The 18,962-nt window shown below is 41.5% G+C and overlaps 1 protein-coding gene across 2 annotated transcripts in view; it reads left to right on the top strand.

Moving 5' to 3' along the window:
- Positions 1-18,962, top strand: part of LOC309705465 (CD82 antigen-like) — a 45,098-nt gene that overhangs the window by 12,936 nt on the left and 13,200 nt on the right. For both annotated transcript variants that reach the window (XM_082531313.1, XM_082531314.1), the window contains 3 exons: positions 6,079-6,151; positions 8,546-8,618; positions 18,459-18,580. In XM_082531313.1, coding sequence (XP_082387439.1) covers positions 6,083-6,151; positions 8,546-8,618; positions 18,459-18,580 — 264 coding nt within the window. In that variant the 5' untranslated portion in view covers positions 6,079-6,082. The remainder of the gene's footprint in view (positions 1-6,078; positions 6,152-8,545; positions 8,619-18,458; positions 18,581-18,962) is intronic.

The raw sequence follows: 18,962 nt of genomic DNA, 5'->3' as shown, positions 1-18,962 counted from the left end.
TGACTGCGGGGTTTTGGAAACAAATTAAAACGTACAGCTCTGTTATCACTTCCAGCATAAATGAAGACAGAAAACTAAACAGCAGTGACGTTTGTAGGGTTACTGAAGTTTGGCTAGCTGGTATATAATGATGTGCTACGTGACCGCTAGCGACACAGCTATGTTAGCATAATATAAACAAGCTAACTTTTTTCCACTGGATAAAAGTTAACGTGAGTGTTCTCGGTGGTCAGGAACAAATGTAATCGCATGGCAGGATGCTGTAAAAGGACCAAACTTCAGTCAGGAGAACAACTGAGATAATCCATCCACAATACGAGGTTAGTCATTCATATACTGCTGCATGGGCTGGGCTGTAGTTACATCCTAAGGTTTTAAAAACTGAGCTTAAATAAATGATTAGCGGTAATAAAAGCCGAGGGAGGTCAACAGTGATCACTGACTGTTTTAGGAGCTTTTTGAGATCAAATAGAAGAAAATACAAAACATTAAACATGTTAACAACACATAGTTAACACATAGCCATATTAAACGCAGACTACTTTAGGCCCGGAAGTAGGATTCGTCACGTCATCACTTAACGACCAGATAACGAAGGGAGTGGACTGGACACCACGTGGTCAGACACTCCTCCTCCGTGATATATGTGGCCTTACGCTCTCTGACAGCTTTCAGCTGATGTACACAATGGCCTCCTTACCTGCTGGGACAAAATGGCCCGCAGCCTCTGGCACTGCTCCATCCACTGGACCAGATCTGGCTTCACATTTTGGGTGAGCTCAGTCAAGGGACTGGATAACTCTGCAAACCCAGGCACAAACCAACAGTAGTACCCAGCCAGCCCCAAGAACCTTTTTTGGTCTTGGGACGCGGGCAGGATGCGATGGCTGTTGTTTTCTCCATCTGAGTGCATCCACTCTGTCACACCTGCAACTGTTGCAGAATGCTGCGGCACAGCTTTTAACTGGTAAAAAGATAATTTGAGCATATTACTCCAGTTCTGGCCTCCTTACATTGGCTTCCAATTGAATTTAGAATCTATTTTAAAATCCTTTCACTGGTTATAAAATCCTTAAATGGTCTGGCACCTCATTGTCCCCCCTCATTCACTCCGGTCAGCTGAGCTGTTGCTCTCAGTCAGTAGATCACGGCTGAAACTTAGAGGAGACTCTACTGTTGCCCCAAAGCTTTGGAATGATCTTCCTCTTCACATTAGGCAATCTGCATCAGTGCTGGTTTCTAAATCCAGATTAAAAACTCATTTTTATTCACTGGCCTTTGACTCAGTGGGTAACTGACAGTTATTTTATTGCTGTTTAATTATTGTAGTTATTATTCTTTTTGTTTTTTTGTACATTTTATGTTTCTGCTGTAAATGTTGGAATGCTACTACGCAAGTAACCCCGGCGGAAGGGGCTACATGAATAGGATGAGGGACCTATGGATTCTTCGATACCCAACATCCACAATGACGGCGAAACAACTAGTAGCTCAGTGTTCCAACATTCGAAAGAAGGGACTGCTCTCACAGCTAGAGATTGACGAGGTACAACACAAATGCTACGGCAAGGAGGAGTCAGGACGCCAGGTCAGGGGGGCGATATCATCACCCCCACCCGAGATTGGGTACATAGCCCCAAGTGCGATAGGAGAAGGATCGTTGAGTGCGAGAGGAACTGACCTGAAAAATAGGATCATGGCCAAGCTTGAAACCTGGATCCCCCGTAGCCGGTTACCAAGATTACGTGAAGTACCCTCAGAAGGTCTGCTAGATGATGTTAATGCAGCACTACGGGCAATACCTACAACCACGATTACCGACACTAACAAGCTGATCTACAATACGGCAGCAGTGATCAGTGAGATGCTTGGCTACAAGTTGAACAGCGACAAGGGGCAGTACCCTCCATGGAGAAGGAGGCTAGAGGGCAAGATCAAAGTAGCACGGAGGGAGGTTAGCCAACTAACCTCCCTCCGTGAGTTGTATGGAAGCCCCAAACGCAATTTCATTGTTCTTGACAATGACAATAAATAAATAAATACTAAATACTAAGACAAATAAGGTGCCTAAGAAATACAGCAAGCTGTCCATACCTGAGGCCTTGGAAACTGCCAAGCAAAGACTCACAGCCTTGGCCAGCCGCTTAAGGAGGTACACCAGAGAGATAGAAGGCAGGAGAATAAACCAGCTGTTCTCCACAGAACCAGCAAAGGTGTACTCTCAGTGGCAAGGGAACAATAAGAGAACAGCACCACCAAGGCTGGAGACGGAGCAATACTGGAAGAGCATATGGGAGAAGGATGCAGCCCATAACGGCAATGCTCAGTGGCTAGAGGATCTGAGGGCAGACCACAGCGACCTCCCTGAACAGGGTCCAGTAACCATCACAGTGGCAGATATCCAAGAAAGGGTCTCCAGTATGAAGAGTTGGACAGCACCAGGGCCCGACATAGTTCACGCCTACTGGCTGAAGAAGCTGACTGCACTCCACGAGCGTCTGGCAGCACAAATGAACCAGCTGCTAGTTAACGAGAGACACCCGGAATGGCTAACTGAAGGCCGGACGGTCCTGATCCCCAAGGACCCCAAGAAGGGACCGGTCCCCTCCAACTACCGACCAATAACCTGCCTCAGTACTACATGGAAGCTCCTGTCAGGCATCATATCGGCTAAGATGAACAGGCACATGGGTCAATACATGAGCGGGACACAGAAAGGAATTGGCAAGAATACCAGAGGCGCAAAACACCAGCTACTGGTAGACAGAACAATCAGCCGAGACTGCAAGACCAGACTGACCAACCTGTGCACTGCCTGGATTGATTACAAGAAGGCCTATGACTCAATGCCCCACAGCTGGATACTGGAATGCCTAGAATTGTACAAGATCAATGGGACGCTAAGAGCCTTCATCAGGAACTCAATGGGGATGTGGCGTACAACACTAGAGGCCAACTCCAAGCCCATAGCACAAGTCACCATCAAGTGCGGGATCTACCAAGGAGATGCTCTGTCCCCACTGCTGTTCTGCATAGGCCTGAACCCCCTCAGTGAGATCATTAACAAGACTGGCTACGGATACCGACTACGGAACGGAGCAGTTGTCAGCCACCTCCTGTACATGGATGACATCAAGCTGTATGCCAAGAGTGAACGAGACATCGATTCACTGATCCACACTACCAGGCTATACAGCAATGACATTGGAATGTCGTTCGGACTGGAGAAGTGTAGCCGGATGGTAACAAAGAGAGGGAAGGTAGTCAGAACTGAGGGGATTAAACTACCAGAAGGCAACATTGCAGACATAGAGGACAGTTACAAGTACTTGGGGATCCCGCAGGCGAATGGGAACCATGAAGAGGCCGCTAGAAAAGCTGCAACCACCAAGTACCTGCAGAGGGTCAGGCAAGTCCTGAGGAGTCAGCTGAATGGTAAGAACAAGATCCGGGCCATCAACACGTACGCCCTACCCGTGATCAGGTACCCTGCTGGGGTAATAGGCTGGCCAAAGGAGGAGATAGAAGCCACTGACATAAAGACAAGAAAGCTCCTTACCATGCATGGAGGGTTTCACCCCAAGTCCAGCACCCTGAGGCTGTACGCTAAGCGGAAGGAAGGGGGCCGGGGACTGGTGAGTGTCAGCACCACAGTCCAGGATGAGACAACGAACATCCAAGAATACATTGGGAAGATGGCCCCAACTGACCGAGTGCTCAGTGAATACCTCAGGCAGCAGAAACCCAAGAAAGAGGAGGGAGACGAGGAACCATCATGGAAGGACAGGCCCCTGCTCGGTATGTACCACCGGCAGATAGAGGAGGTGGCTGATATCCAGAAATCCTACCAGTGGCTGGACAAAGCTGGACTGAAAGACAGCACAGAGGCACTAATCATGGCAGCACAAGAACAAGCTCTGAGCACAAGATCCATAGAGGCTGGGGTCTATCACACCAGGCAAGACCCCAGGTGCAGGCTGTGTAAAGATGCCCCAGAGACAATCCAGCACATAACAGCAGGGTGCAAGATGCTAGCAGGCAAGGCATACATGGAACGCCATAACCAAGTGGCCGGCATAGTGTACAGGAACATCTGTGCCGAGTATAACCTGGAAGTCCCGAGGTCAAAATGGGAGACGCCCCCAAGGGTGGTGGAGAATGACCGAGCTAAGATCCTGTGGGACTTCCAGATACAGACGGACAAAATGGTGGTGGCTAACCAACCGGACATAGTGGTGGTAGACAAACAGAAGAAGACGGCCGTAGTGATCGATGTAGCGGTTCCGAATGACAGCAATATCAGGAAGAAGGAACACGAGAAGCTGGAGAAATACCAAGGGCTCAGAGAAGAGCTCGAGAGGATGTGGAGGGTGAAGGTAACGGTGGTCCCCGTGGTAATCGGAGCACTAGGTGCGGTGACTCCCAAGCTAGGCGAGTGGCTCCAGCAGATCCCGGGAACAACATCGGAGATCTCTGTCCAGAAGAGCGCAGTCCTGGGAACAGCTAAGATACTGCGCAGGACCCTCAAGCTCCCAGGCCTCTGGTAGAGGACCTGAGCTTGATATATATCATCCACAACACTACACACTAACTACACAAGACAACACATTAAGTACACACTCCAAACACGCTAAACGTCACAAATCTCTCACATCTCAAAACTCTCTCTCTCTCTCCGTCACTCCTAAAACTTCCCCCTCTTCCTAAACAACCAAATGTCATGGTGCCATATCATTTTTTGATTGGTTGACATTTTTCTACCAACACGAAAGGGCTGATTTTTGTTTGTTTTTTTATTTTTTTGGTCATATGCAGAGAGTGCTCGCTGCGCTGTCCTTAGACGTTAAACATGACGAAACTATTGAGAAAAAAACGCGTATATATCGTTTATCATGACTCTGGTTTTACCTCAGCCAAACAGCAGCATTCATGCGATTGTTTTGCCGCCTTATCTCGTGTTGTGCCAAAAAGTTATCGCCCAGATTACTTACAGCTACTTCCGTGCAACTGATATAAGATGCAGTAAGCTGAAGACAGCTTCAGCCGCCTGTTTGTTGAAAAATAGTAACACGACCGCACCGCATTTTCTTGTTAGTAACGGTAACGGCGTTGTAACGATAGGAATAGTAATTATTTAGATTACTCGTTACTGAAAAAGGTAACGTCGTTACTTGTGCAGAGCATTATTAAATCTGCCCTGTGGGCTCCGTTATTATTGAGGTCATACTCAAATAAGTATTTAGATTTTGTTTTGGAGCTCACATGGGAACCGCAATACAAAAGCAGACTGGGAATCAGTATTTTTTTTTAAGTTACCTGATGGGTTTGCAGTGTTTCCGATATTATAGTCAAACTTTAGAAATGTGTTCATAATGAAGACGTGCAGTCATCTACTTCAAATCACCTTCATGTAGTTTGTTATTTGTTCTTCTCTCAGTTCTGTACTATACAATGTTGAAATGTCAAAATGCTTCAGTTAATGGGAAAGTTGATCAATTGCAACACTGATAACAAGTCCACACAGTCTGTTTTACTTTAATGTCTAACTGTTGTGTTAGGTATATTTTGTATAACTCCCTACAGCTAGATTTAGGATGACTGGGAAAGTACTAACTCTTGTCTCACTCTTTTTGTTTTGTTTAATTAATGGGGCTTAGAAAGATCGAAAGATCGAGCTTGAAGGATAAACCGCCCGCAGGGGCGTGCTGGGTGTTTTTTTTTTTTTATATATACATACATACACATTGGGTGAATGTGCAGTAGTAGCAGCAAGCAGGTGAATTCTGTACATTAATATGAATAGACATCTGACTGCCAGTGCAGTCTCCCCATGCTCACAGATTGAGGTCGTACTGGTTTTGCTGCTGTAATCTTTTAGATTTGAGCCCCTGGTCCTGATCTGATCATCATGATCCACAGTGGTCTCTAATTCTTACAGCATCTGTCGCCACTTCTTTACATCAAGATTATCCCTGATCTAAAGCTGTTACAATTAAACTGCATCCTGTAATAATCTCTGCTTCTGGGGCTGTTAATGTAAATTTCTATTATGACTCTTCATTTGTCTCATGTTCACAGATAAATGACCATGGGGAAAGGCTGCATGACAGCGAGCAAGTACTTCTTGTTCTTCTTCAACCTCATCTTCTTTGTAAGTATTTTAAATTTACTAGTGACTCATAAAAGTGTTCTGTTGCAGAAAAATGCACCTTTAGGATGGTGTTAGAGCAGCTGTATGTTTGTGATTGAGTTTTTTACTCCATTCAGTTCACGTCAGTTTGATTTAATATTGCACCAAATCACAACAGGAGTCGCCTCAAGGCGCTTAATATGGTGAGATAAAAACCTGACAATAACAAAGTACATTTGATAACACATAAGTAAGCATGGGGAAACTGTCCAGCTTGTATTGTAGAATATCATGCTTTGGCCTAAGATCTACTTTTTAGAAGAATTTTATAAATCTTAGATTTTGTCAAATGGTGCTAAATAGAATAGAATAGAATAGAATAGAGTTTATTTTGAACATGTAAATATAACTAAAATGACAAAAGATTAAACCACTGACAGGTGGTTAGGGACAGATCATCTTCTTACAATGATTTGTAAGCATACTCCCTCATTTGGTCTTCATAATCCTGGTGGATGGCAGCCGATTGTTATCAAGAATGTCTTGGTACATTTTGCCATTCATCCTTCCTTCAACTTTATGAAGACTGCCAGTGCAGTGTCAATGTCAGTTACATTGATTTGTAAGAAGATAATGCAATGTTATGTTGGGATACCAAGGGCCCAGGCATTTAAGGCATTCCTGTCCAGGGTGTACTCTGCCTTTTGCTCTGTGACAGCTGAAATAGACTTTCCAACCCCTTAAATTGGATAAGCAGAAGAAAAAGGATGGATATATAAATATGGTTTAAAGTAGCGCTTATTTTGCTCTGACAGTGTAAGGCAGTTTAAGGCACTAACATTAACAGTCCACCAAAGTGACCAATCTTCCTTTGGGCTCTGCCCTCCAAACAGTGAAAAGTTAAGTTAGTTTATGCAAGCAGGATTCAGCTTTGAGCACATTAAGCAACCTGTCTGCGCGAAACTGTAGCAGTGAGTGCAACGCAGACACTCTCATATGCATGATGGCTTTTTTGTGCAAGTGGCTGTGAGTTCTATGCATGCATGTTATAAAAATTAACATGTAAGGAATTTAATTGTGCTTGCAATAGTTTGGGGGTGGTTTTCGCGCACTGAACTTTTGGCATACACTACTGGTCAAAAGTTTTAGAACACCCCAATTTGTCCATTTATTTATTGCAATTCAAGTCGTTCATGTCCAATGAATAGCTCGAAATGATACAAAGGTAAGTGGGTGAACTGCCAGACCTTTTTTTTAAAAAAAAAGGTAAGGTTACCCAGAACTGAAAAGTAATCTACATGTTAGAATTATACAAAAAGGCTTTTCAAAATGGGTTAACAATTTAAAGCTGTTCTGCAGCAATGGAGGTTCATCAAGCCTTGAGAGCTGGTGCTACTAATTCCTACAGCTGTTTCAACTGTTTTAGATTACTTACAACCCCCTCTGTGTGCATATTAGCAGTGTTGGAACGCACTGTAAAAATCAGCTGAACAGTCTTGTACTGCAGAAAGTAGTGCGTTGCTGCAAAAATGGTGAGAGGGCCATTATCAATGGAGACAGACCATCATAGCAAAAAGTCAAGGTGTCATTGAGTACAGTTTCATTCACCACTCAGAAACAAACTCTGTCCGGCAGATCTAAAGCCACAACTGAATCAGAGGACAAGTTTCTGAGAGTTAACAGGTTGTGTGATATGCGTAAGCAAGTCTCAGTTTCAACTATGAAGACAAGACTTTGAGCTGCAGGTTTGACAGGACGAGTTGCATTGGATTTCTATTGTGGAAAGAATGCCACAGGTGTGTTCAGCTGTTATATCTGCCAAAGGTGGCTACTTTGATGAGTCAAAGATTTAGAATACGTTTTGGGCTATAAGTCGATTACATGATTCCCTTTTTTAACTCCAATGGCTTATTTGTACTATGCTTTCTTTTCAGAGTGCAATGTGATGTTAAACTGCATAATTTTCAATAAAAAATTTGAGAAAGTGGGATGTAAATGTAAATGTAATTCCAAACAAACATAGACAAACATGTTGTTGGCTTGTTGGCTAATATTTAGGAATATTCAATACAGCAACTTTTAGTCAAAATAAAGGTAAAATGTCAAGAAATTAATCAACTCAGGACAATTTGCGCTGTTGCATTAAAACTCTTAATAGAGTGGGTTTTCATTGTACCTGCATTTCACCCTCTGCATTTGCAGCTTCCACTGTGTTCCTATTTGTTCTGACAGATACTTCTGAAAACACATAATTTCATGCTTCTCATTAGTGAGTTTTTAGAATCCATTTTGATCAAAGTGTTTTTTTAAATACATGAAAATCATGGAAAGGAAGTGGTGCTTGTAACTATCAAATTTCTTGTGACATCCTTTCATTCTGATAGTTCTCATGCAGTTCTCATATGTATCCTCCAGCTGTTTGGGGCCGTCATCGTTGGCTTTGGATTTTGGATTCTCCTGGACAATCAGACTTTCATCGTTGTCCTGAGTAAGTGCTTGATCAGGTTTGAGGTCATCTGTACTTCTCTGTGTGTTTGAACCAGTGGTGGGAAGTAACGAGGTACAAATACTTTGTTACTGTACTTGAATGAATTTTTAGGTATCTGTACTTGAGTGTTTATTTAAATTGATGGTTTTCAGGGTTTTTATTGTTGACATGGTTTCCCTGAGTCTTTTCCCATGTTGTAGTTGTGTGTCTTATTTTGAAAGAAGTATTTACACGTTACCATAGCAGCCAGAGAGCATTAAGGGGCAGATAGGAGGATCTAACTCTTCATATTGTTGGCGCATTTCAGGCGGACGCTGCTAATAAAGTTACACAATTACACAGTGAATTCGTGTCTATTAATATATTTAAAAAATACAACAGTTTTTGTCTTGTTGGTATCATTTTATTTTGTTGTATGTATCCGCGACACCTTAAAGGCCGATCCGTTAAACCGGTGACGTTAAACCGGTCCGTGGACCAAAAAAGGTTGGGGGCCGCTTATCTAGAGCATGTATACTTGGGAGTCAAAGTGGGCTGAAAGGTACGGTGGCTGGGAAGTGCAAATCGCAACAAATTAAAAAACCACAACAAATTACAAAAACCCACAACAAATTACAAAAACCCCACAACAAATTAAAAAAAACCCGCAACAAATTACAAAAACCCGCAACAAATTACAAAAACCCGCAACAAATTACAAAAACCCGCAATAAATTACAAAAACCCGCAACAAATTACAAAACCCGCAACAAATTAAAAAAAACCCGCAACAAATTACAAAAACCCACAACAAATTACAAAAACCCGCAATAAATTACAAAAACCCGCAACAAATTACAAAACCCGCAACAAATTAAAAAAAACCCGCAACAAATTACAAAAACCCGCAACAAATTACAAAAACCCGCAATAAATTACAAAAACCCCAACAAATTACAAAAACCCGCAATAAATTACAAAAACCCGCAACAAATTACAAAAACCCGCAACAAATTAAAAATAAGGATAATTATTAGGCCATATATAAATAACAAAATAACTTAAAGCAAAATTGGAGAACGCAAAGTCTAAAACAAGTCTTTATATTAAGGGCCATCAGTCAAACATTACTGTTTGGTCTGGGTCTGAACAGAGCGTGTTGTGTGTGACGTCTGCTTTTGCGCATGCAGGCCACTTTGAGGGTTCACAAAGGAGCGCTTTTGCTGTCACATTTTATTTGTAGTGTGAACAAGCAGACACAAAAAATCAGATTTAAATATAAAAATCGGAATTGAGCATTAAGACCTGCAGTGTGAACGTAGCCATAGTGAGTTCAGTGCACTGATGTGACATTGTCCTGAAGGATTTAGTTATTCTCAATGGTTAAAGAAATTGCAATTATTTCTTCATATTTATTATAAATAATACTAATTATATATCTTGCTTCCATGTTTGTGTCCTGTGTCTCATTTTTTACTATAATACATTGATTAATATCAGCTCGTCTCACAGCTGCTATCCAGACTAGACGCCTTCTTTTGGTAACATCCGATACAAGAGCTGCCTCATGTTGCTTCCAGATGGGGAAAGAATGAAAAGATAAACCATTTTCAACCTTATTCCCTTGCCGGTCGTGCGATCTAACTTTACAACCGACCGCACAGCAAGTACGAACCATAGCTGGTGTTATCCGTGTACTTTCGCTCCTCTTTCGCTAGCGCTTTGTTTGGCCCAGAAACATGGCACCACAACCAAAAACCATGGCCACGCCCCCTCTCGTGACATCACGCTCCAAAAGCCCTATTAGGCTAATCGTTGCGTCACTTCCGGTATTTCAGACAATCCCTTTCCGTCAAGGATTTTTAATTTGTTGCGGGGTTTTGTAATTTGTTGTGGGTTTTTAATTTGTTGCGGGTTTTTAATTTGTTGTGGGTTTTTGTAATTTGTTGCGATTTGCACTTCCCAGCCACTGTAGAAAGGAGTGCAGGTGTCCGTATGTTGTGGTTGCGGTACTTCAAATCTAGCTAGCATTACATGGAGAAAACATGAAGGGAGTTACATTTTTTAAGTGTCAGGTAATTTGAAATTCAAGCTTAACAAACATAAATAAACATACCAACTGTTGTGTGCAGTTTGACGCGTGTGTTGCTGAAAATAGTTGTTTGTATGAGATAAAGATGTTAGCTTGTCGTACTGTGGTTAATTTATTGTAAAGCACTGTGCTGGACTGGTGCACAGTGGCTGTGGTGTCCATGGTCAGTGTTGGTTTAAATCAACTGTAATATGCTAATATTCATTTACGTTTTGCATTTAAGTTCTCATGCAGTTCTCATATGTATCCTCCAGCTGTTTGGGGCCATCATGGTTAGATTAATTTGCTGAATCCACATTTGTACCAACAGTTTAGTAACAACACAATATACAGTGTGGAGTCAGTTTAGAAAATGGGAATCGGCCAAGACATTTTGAGTTGTGATTCTTTTCCTTATGCGGAGACACTACACAGATCTAAGGGTTCCCCACCTGCTGAATCCCTACATAACAGATTCAAACTGAGTGCATTCAATTGAATTAGAATTTATATTTAAATATTTGGATTATTATGTACTAATATTATTTTATTATATTAATATAGCACAGGGATCAGTTTCCTTTGTACAGAATTAGAAATGTCCTTCAAGGAGCTACTTTTTACTTTCCTACTTAGAGTACATTTCAGAGCCTTTACTTTTTCACTTTTACTTGAGTAAAAAAGATGCTTCAGTACTTTTACTTTTATTGGAGTATTTTTTTAGACATAGGTATCTATAGTTCTAAGTAAGAAAGTCTGTACTTTTTCCTCCTCTGGTTTTAACTTTACTTAAGTCACTTTCCTGCTCTTATTGAATAGGAGTATAAAAATACAACCTGCTGTCTTGACCAGCGTTTGGTGTGAGTCCTACTAAAACAGAAATGCTATATTGTATTTTCTCCAGTGGATACTTCCCACTAAACCCCTTGTGGATTGCATTTAGGCCAAAAAAACAAGAAGCTATGATTAAGAGCCTAAATGTGGCCATGTTCTAGCTCCAAGTATCACTGTTTGTTTGTGTGACAGGAAGAAAAAAGAAGAAATGCAAACATTGGGAACCTCAGATTTTATGGTTTACTTATTTGAATTGTTAAAACACAAACTATGAAACTCAAAACTGTATCAATATATGATCAGACATAAGCATACCATTCTTATTTTGTCAAAGGATTTCATTTTTTTAACACTTTCTAGCGAATTCTGGATAATTGATTTTTGTTTTGTTTTTTTACAATCATCAAATCCTATTTAAAATAAGGTTAAAATCTGTAAAACAAAACCAGAATCTATTTTTAGAGACAGCTTACCATGAAATCCCTTTTACAGTAATTATTTTAGTAATGAATCTATGTTTTTTACATCCAATGTATTGATACTTCTGTGACTATACATCATAGACATTAAACCGGTGCAGAGAAACTATGTTACAGCCTATGACACTGATGAGTTATAGATTTTGGTTTTAGATTGTGATTTTTGGGGGGATGGTCAAATATAATCTATAATAATTTAATCGACATGAAGTATGTGCTACAAACTGTCTGTTTCCTAAACTTCCTCAAAGTAGTAGTATGGACTATGTGTACTTTTTTATGTGGTTATTCCATTAGCAACAGGATTATCAGTAATTGATCTTAAAAAATATGTTGTAAGTATGTTGAGTTAAACCAATATATCCAGCTACTTTTCTTAATTTTTTGTTTGTTTTGCTCTTTGCCTTCAAGCTGGCTGTAGTTAAACCTTTACTCAAAAAGCATCTCTAGACCCAGCAGTCTTAGCTAATTATAGGCCAATCTCCAACCTTCCTTTCATATCAAACATCCTTGAAAGAGTAGTTGTCAAACAGCTAACAAATCATCTGCAGAGGTTTATTTGAAGAGTTTCAGTCAGGTTTCAGAGCTCATCACAGCACAGAAACAGCTTTAGTGAAGGTTACAAATGATCTTCTTATGGCCTCTGACAGTGGACTCATCTCTGTGCTTGTCCTGCTAGACCTCAGTGCAGCATTCGATACTGTCGACCATAATATCCTATTAGAGCGATTAGAACATGCTGTAGGTATTACAGGTACTGCACTGCAGTGGTTTGTATCATATCTATCTAATAGACTCCAGTTTGTGCATGTAAATGGAGAGTCCTCTTCACACACTGAGGTTAATTATGGAGTTCCACAAGGTTCAGTGCTAGGACCAATTCTGTTTACATTATACATGCTTCCCTTAGGCAGCATCATTAGAAGACATAGCATACATTTACACTGCTATGCAGATGACACCCAGCTCTATCTGTCCATGAAGCCAGATAACACACACCAATTAGTTAAACTGCAGGAATGTCTTAAAGATGTAAAGCCCTGGATGACCTGCTTCTAAATTCAGATAAAACTGAAGTTTTTGTACTCTATAGCTAGGGCAGGATTAAGTGATCCTGAATTCTCCCTTAGTTACACTGCAGTGCATCTAGGCTGCTTGGGGATTCCCCTTACTACGTGTTTACACACCTTTCTGCATTTAATTATTAGTTATTATTAATCGCTGGCTCTGTTCCACAGTGTGTCTTTGTCCCATCTTCCTTTTCCTAGCCCCAACTGGTCGCAGCAGATGGCCATCCATTCCTGAGTCTGGTTCTGCTGGATGTTTCTTCCTGTTAAAAGGAAGTTTTTCCTTCCCACTGTTGCCAAAATGCTTGCTCATAGGGGTTCATGTGATTGTTGGAGTTTTCTCTGTTTTCTTTCAATTACTGTAGGGTCTTTACCTTAAGATATAAAGCACCTTGAGCCATGATTAAATGAGATAATTAAGATATAACAGTCAGTGACATTGGTTTTAAAGTTTCTCATGAAGTTTTTGTGAAGTGCTTTTTTCAACTAAGGAGCTTGGAAAGAAAAGAGTCTGGACTTCTTTAACTTGCTTGAAGACGTTTCACCTCTCATCCGAGAAGCTTCTTCAGTTCTAAGGTCAAATGGTGGAGAGTCCCAGATATAAACCTAGTGGGAGTTTCCCCCCAAGAGGGACAAAAGGACCCTCTAATGAATTCAGTCAGTCAGGAAAAATCACAAAAAACAAACAACGGTTATGATTATTTTAATACTTATTAGGAAGGGTTTTTTTGCATTCCTCACAGATATTTGCTTCTGCAGGTGTTCAAGTTGGGCATGATACTACCTTACACATAACAGTTATTATTAACAATAATAGTTAATATTTTCCAAATAGAAATAAAGATTTAATACTGGTATCAAAACTTAAAACTTTGATCTGGACTGTGTGTCTGCATCAGTGCAGTACAGACCAGAGGGACATGGTCTCTAAGGAATCTCAATAACCTTGCTTTAGATCAAAAGAACACTTGATGGGACATCAAAATTCTTGAGGGATACAAAATTAAAGCCCATGAATGAATACTAAAGTGTCAAAGAGGAAAACTGGATTAACCTCCTAAGACCCGAACGCTTCCATGACATGCATTATTAATTTCTCTTTGATATTTGGGCTGATTGGGACCTGATGAATATAAAAACAAAGAATTACCAGATTTTTCTTTTTTACCTAATTTTTGCCACATATGAGGATATTCATTTAAAATTTCGATAGAAGAGTAGCAGTATAGTGTCCTCGTAAGTGGATATCAGGCCCTTGTAGAGCAAGATTTAGTATTTTGGTCTAAATAACCCAAAATGTGATGTCCACATATGTGGACGCCAGGTCCTAGGAGGTTAAATGTCAGATGTTTGAAGTCTGACTAAAACAGAAACATTTTCATGACTAAACTGAATCTTAAACCAAAGTCATATACCAAAAGTTTCAGTTTGGAAACGCATCTGTTTGTAGTTGTTCAGTAACTGAAGAGCCATTGTTGGTTATGATATAGCAGATTGTAAATCTAACATCAGAAAGATCTTTAAAACTTACAAGGTTAACCTGCAGTAATAATATGTCAAGATGGTAAAAAGAGATAAAGAGAAAGAGAAAGATGAGTTGTGTCCATGAGGGGGGAAAAGGTACAGACATGACTGAAGAGGGTTCAGTGAAGACATATAGAGACAGTGACCAAGTGTAATAGAGAAAGAATAGAACAGCGCACATCACTGAGGATGTTTGTCAGCCATGGCTGCTCAGCAGGTGCCCTCATCAGACACAGGGCTCTTTCAGCTCTGTCCAGCATCAGTATGCATCACATCAGCCTAGTGCGCTCACTCCCTTACTCATGACTCCACACTCGCAACCCACAATACATCACTGGCTGGACAAAGCTGAAAGGATAGACAGACGGCCTGATAGCACAAGTCCAGAGAGTTGAGCTCAGGAATGTGGTCATACAACGCAAACCGTATGAAATGTCTCACTTATGTACAGATTAGAGATGGATCGATCCGATATTACGTATCGGTATCGGTCCGATACTGACGTAAATTACTGGATCGGATATCGGAGAAAAATAAAAAATGTAATCCGATCCATTAAATATCAAAAAAGCACCTCACAAAACTTGCAACACCACGTAACTCGGCTCACAACCGTAGCACATCGGAGCAGTGTGGTCACGTGATAGAGCGGCTGTGTGTATTTGTAGTCTCGCTACCAAACCAGCATTTCATCTCCGAGGAAGTTATCCCAGAGAGAAGTAATGCAAGTGTGTAAGTTCATCTCTGAATGTTTGTAAAGCATTCCCACGTTAAGCTTAATAACCGATATATGGAGCGACTGCCTCTCTCTCAGGAGAGAGAGAGGCGCATATATATATATATATATATATATATATATATATATATATATATATATATATATATATATATATATATATATATAAAAACACCCAGCACGCCCCTGCGGGCGGTTTATCCTTCAAGCTCGGGTCCTCTACCAGAGGCCTGGGAGCTTGAGGGTCCTGCGTTGTATCTTAGCTGTTCCCAGGACTGCGCTCTTCTGGACAGAGATATATATATATATATATATATATATATATATATATATATATAAAACAAAGAGAGGGAAGGTAGTCAGAACTGAGGGGATTGAACTACCAGAAAGCAACATTGCAGACATAGAGGACAGTTACAAGTACCTGGGGATCCCGCAGGCAAATGGGAACCATGAAGAGGCCGCTAGAAAAGCTGCAACCACCAAGTACCTGCAGAGGGTCAGGCAAGTCCTGAGGAGTCAGCTGAATGGTGAGAACAAGATCCAGGCCATCAACACGTACGCCCTGCCCGTGATCAGGTACCATGCTGGGGTAATAGGCTGGCCAAAGGAGGAGATAGAAGCCACTGACATAAAGACAAGAAAGCTCCTTACCATGCATGGAGGGTTTCACCCCAAGTCCAGCACCCTGAGGCTGTACGCTAATCGGAAGGAAGGGGGCCGGGGACTGGTGAGTGTCAGCACCACAGTCCAGGATGAGACAACGAACATCCAAGAATACATTGGGAAGATGGCCCCAACTGACCGAGTGCTCAGTGAATACCTCAGGCAGCAGAAACCCAAGAAAGAGGAGGGAGACGAGGAACCATCATGGAAGGACAGGCCCCTGCACGGTATGTACCACCGGCAGATAGAGGAGGTGGCTGATATCCAGAAATCCTACCAGTGGCTGGACAAAGCTGGACTGAAAGACAGCACAGAGGCACTAATCATGGCAGCACAAGAACAAGCTCTGAGCACAAGATCCATAGAGGCTGGGGTCTATCACACCAGGCAAGACCCCAGGTGCAGGCTGTGTAAAGATGCCCCAGAGACAATCCAGCACATAACAGCAGGGTGCAAGATGCTAGCAGGCAAGGCATACATGGAACGCCATAACCAAGTGGCCGGCATAGTGTACAGGAACATCTGTGCCGAGTATAACCTGGAAGTCCCGAGGTCAAAATGGGAGATGCCCCCAAGGGTGGTGGAGAATGACCGAGCTAAGATCCTGTGGGACTTCCAGATACAGACGGACAAAATGGTGGTGGCTAACCAACCGGACATAGTGGTGGTAGACAAACAGAAGAAGACGGCCGTAGTGATCGATGTAGCGGTTCCGAATGACAGCAATATCAGGAAGAAGGAACACGAGAAGCTGGAGAAATACCAAGGGCTCAGAGAAGAGCTCGAGAGGATGTGGAGGGTGAAGGTAACGGTGGTCCCCGTGGTAATCGGAGCACTAGGTGCGGTGACTCCCAAGCTAGGCGAGTGGCTCCAGCAGATCCCGGGAACAACATCGGAGATCTCTGTCCAGAAGAGCGCAGTCCTGGGAACAGCTAAGATACTGCGCAGGACCCTCAAGCTCCCAGGCCTCTGGTAGAGGACCTGAGCTTGATATATATCATCCACAACACTACACACTAACTACACAAGACAACACATTAAGTACACACTCCAAACACGCTAAACGTCACAAATCTCTCACATCTCAAAACTCTCTCTCTCTCTCCGTCACTCCTAAAACTTCCCCCTCTTCCTAAACAACCAAATGTCATGGTGCCATATCATTTTTTGATTGGTTGACATTTTTCCACCAACACGAAAGGGCTGATTTTTGTTTGTTTTTTTATTTTTTTGGTCATATGCAGAGAGTGCTCGCTGCGCTGTCCTTAGACGTTAAACATGACGAAACTATTGAGAAAAAAACGCGTATATATCGTTTATCATGACTCTGGTTTTACCTCAGCCAAACAGCAGCATTCATGCGATTGTTTTGCCGCCTTATCTCGTGTTGTGCCAAAAAGTTATCGCCCAGATTACTTACAGCTACTTCCGTGCAACTGATATAAGATGCAGTAAGCTGAAGACAGCTTCAGCCGCCTGTTTGTTGAAAAATAGTAACACGACCGCACCGCATTTTCTTGTTAGTAACGGTAACGGCGTTGTAACGATAGGAATAGTAATTATTTAGATTACTCGTTACTGAAAAAGGTAACGTCGTTACTTGTGCAGAGCATTATTAAATCTGCCCTGTGGGCTCCGTTATTATTGAGGTCATACTCAAATAAGTATTTAGATTTTGTTTTAGAGCTCACATGGGAACCGCAATACAAAAGCAGACTGGGAATCAATATTTTTTTTAAAGTTACCTGATGGGTTTGCAGTGTTTCCGATATTATAGTCAAACTTTAGAAATGTGTTCATAATGAAGACGTGCAGTCATCTACTTCAAATCACCTTCATGTAGTTTGTTGTTTGTTCTTCTCTCAGTTCTGTACTATACAATGTTGAAATGTCAAAATGCTTCAGTTAATGGGAAAGTTGATCAATTGCAACACTGATAACAAGTCCACACAGTCTGTTTTACTTTAATGTCTAACTGTTGTGTTAGGTATATTTTGTATAACTCCCTACAGCTAGATTTAGGAGGACTGGGAAAGTACTAACTCTTGTCTCACTCTTTTTGTTTTGTTTAATTAATGGGGCTTAGAAAGATCGAAAGTCTCTTAGATTATTTTCTGAATCTTACACGACATAAAAATCACTTTAGTAAATATCTAGCATTTCATGGCATACAGGAAAAAAACATTTACACAATTACTGTGTAATTCCAATCCATGGATGTCGGGATCTGGTAGGTCAGCTGTAACATTCTTAAATTCAGTCTGACATTTGATCACATTGCTCGGTTATAGTTGAATAATGTAAACTTACCACTGTGATGAAATCGCCTTAGAAACAAGTTACAACTCAAACATGCATGTGTGACCAATGTGCTTTGCTACTTAAACAAAAAGCATAATGTATATCCTAACAGTATGGTAGCCATAGTCACACGCTCTGACAGCTTGCAGTTTGTAACCTGAGATCTCTGTTGCTGATCCTCAGAAAACTCCACAGATGTGAAGTTGGCATGCTACATTTTGATAGGAGTTGGAGCTTTCCCCATTCTCATAAGCTTCTTCGGTTGCTTGGGGGCCATTTATGAGGTCCGCTCTCTGCTGAGCCTGGTGAGTATGTGTGTGTACCGTCCCCATTTAGACATGATAATGAAAAAATATAAATGATGTAAAGGTTTTCCTGTCAATAGTTAACTTTTGCATCCTTACTGAAGACTAGTGGTGCAACGGATCAAAAATCTCACGGTTCGGATCGGATCACGGTTTTAAGTCATGGATCGGATCAATTTTCGGATCAGCAAACTTAACATAACTTATTAACTTATTTAAGTATTTTTTGCCTATTAAAAACATTCAACTCAAGACTCAATCCATGCAATACAGTACAGGGCTTTGTATCTACCACTCCGCTGTGATATAATGAGCGGTCACGTAGCTTTCCGTTGCCCTGGAGGTCCACCCATTTGTAGTTAGGGCAACAGAAGATGCCTGG

This window comes from Aulonocara stuartgranti (assembly GCF_965226115.1).
Source record: "Aulonocara stuartgranti genome assembly, chromosome: 1".
In the NCBI taxonomy this organism is placed as follows: Eukaryota; Metazoa; Chordata; class Actinopteri; order Cichliformes; family Cichlidae; genus Aulonocara; species Aulonocara stuartgranti.
This window is presented reverse-complemented; position numbering and strand designations above follow the sequence as displayed.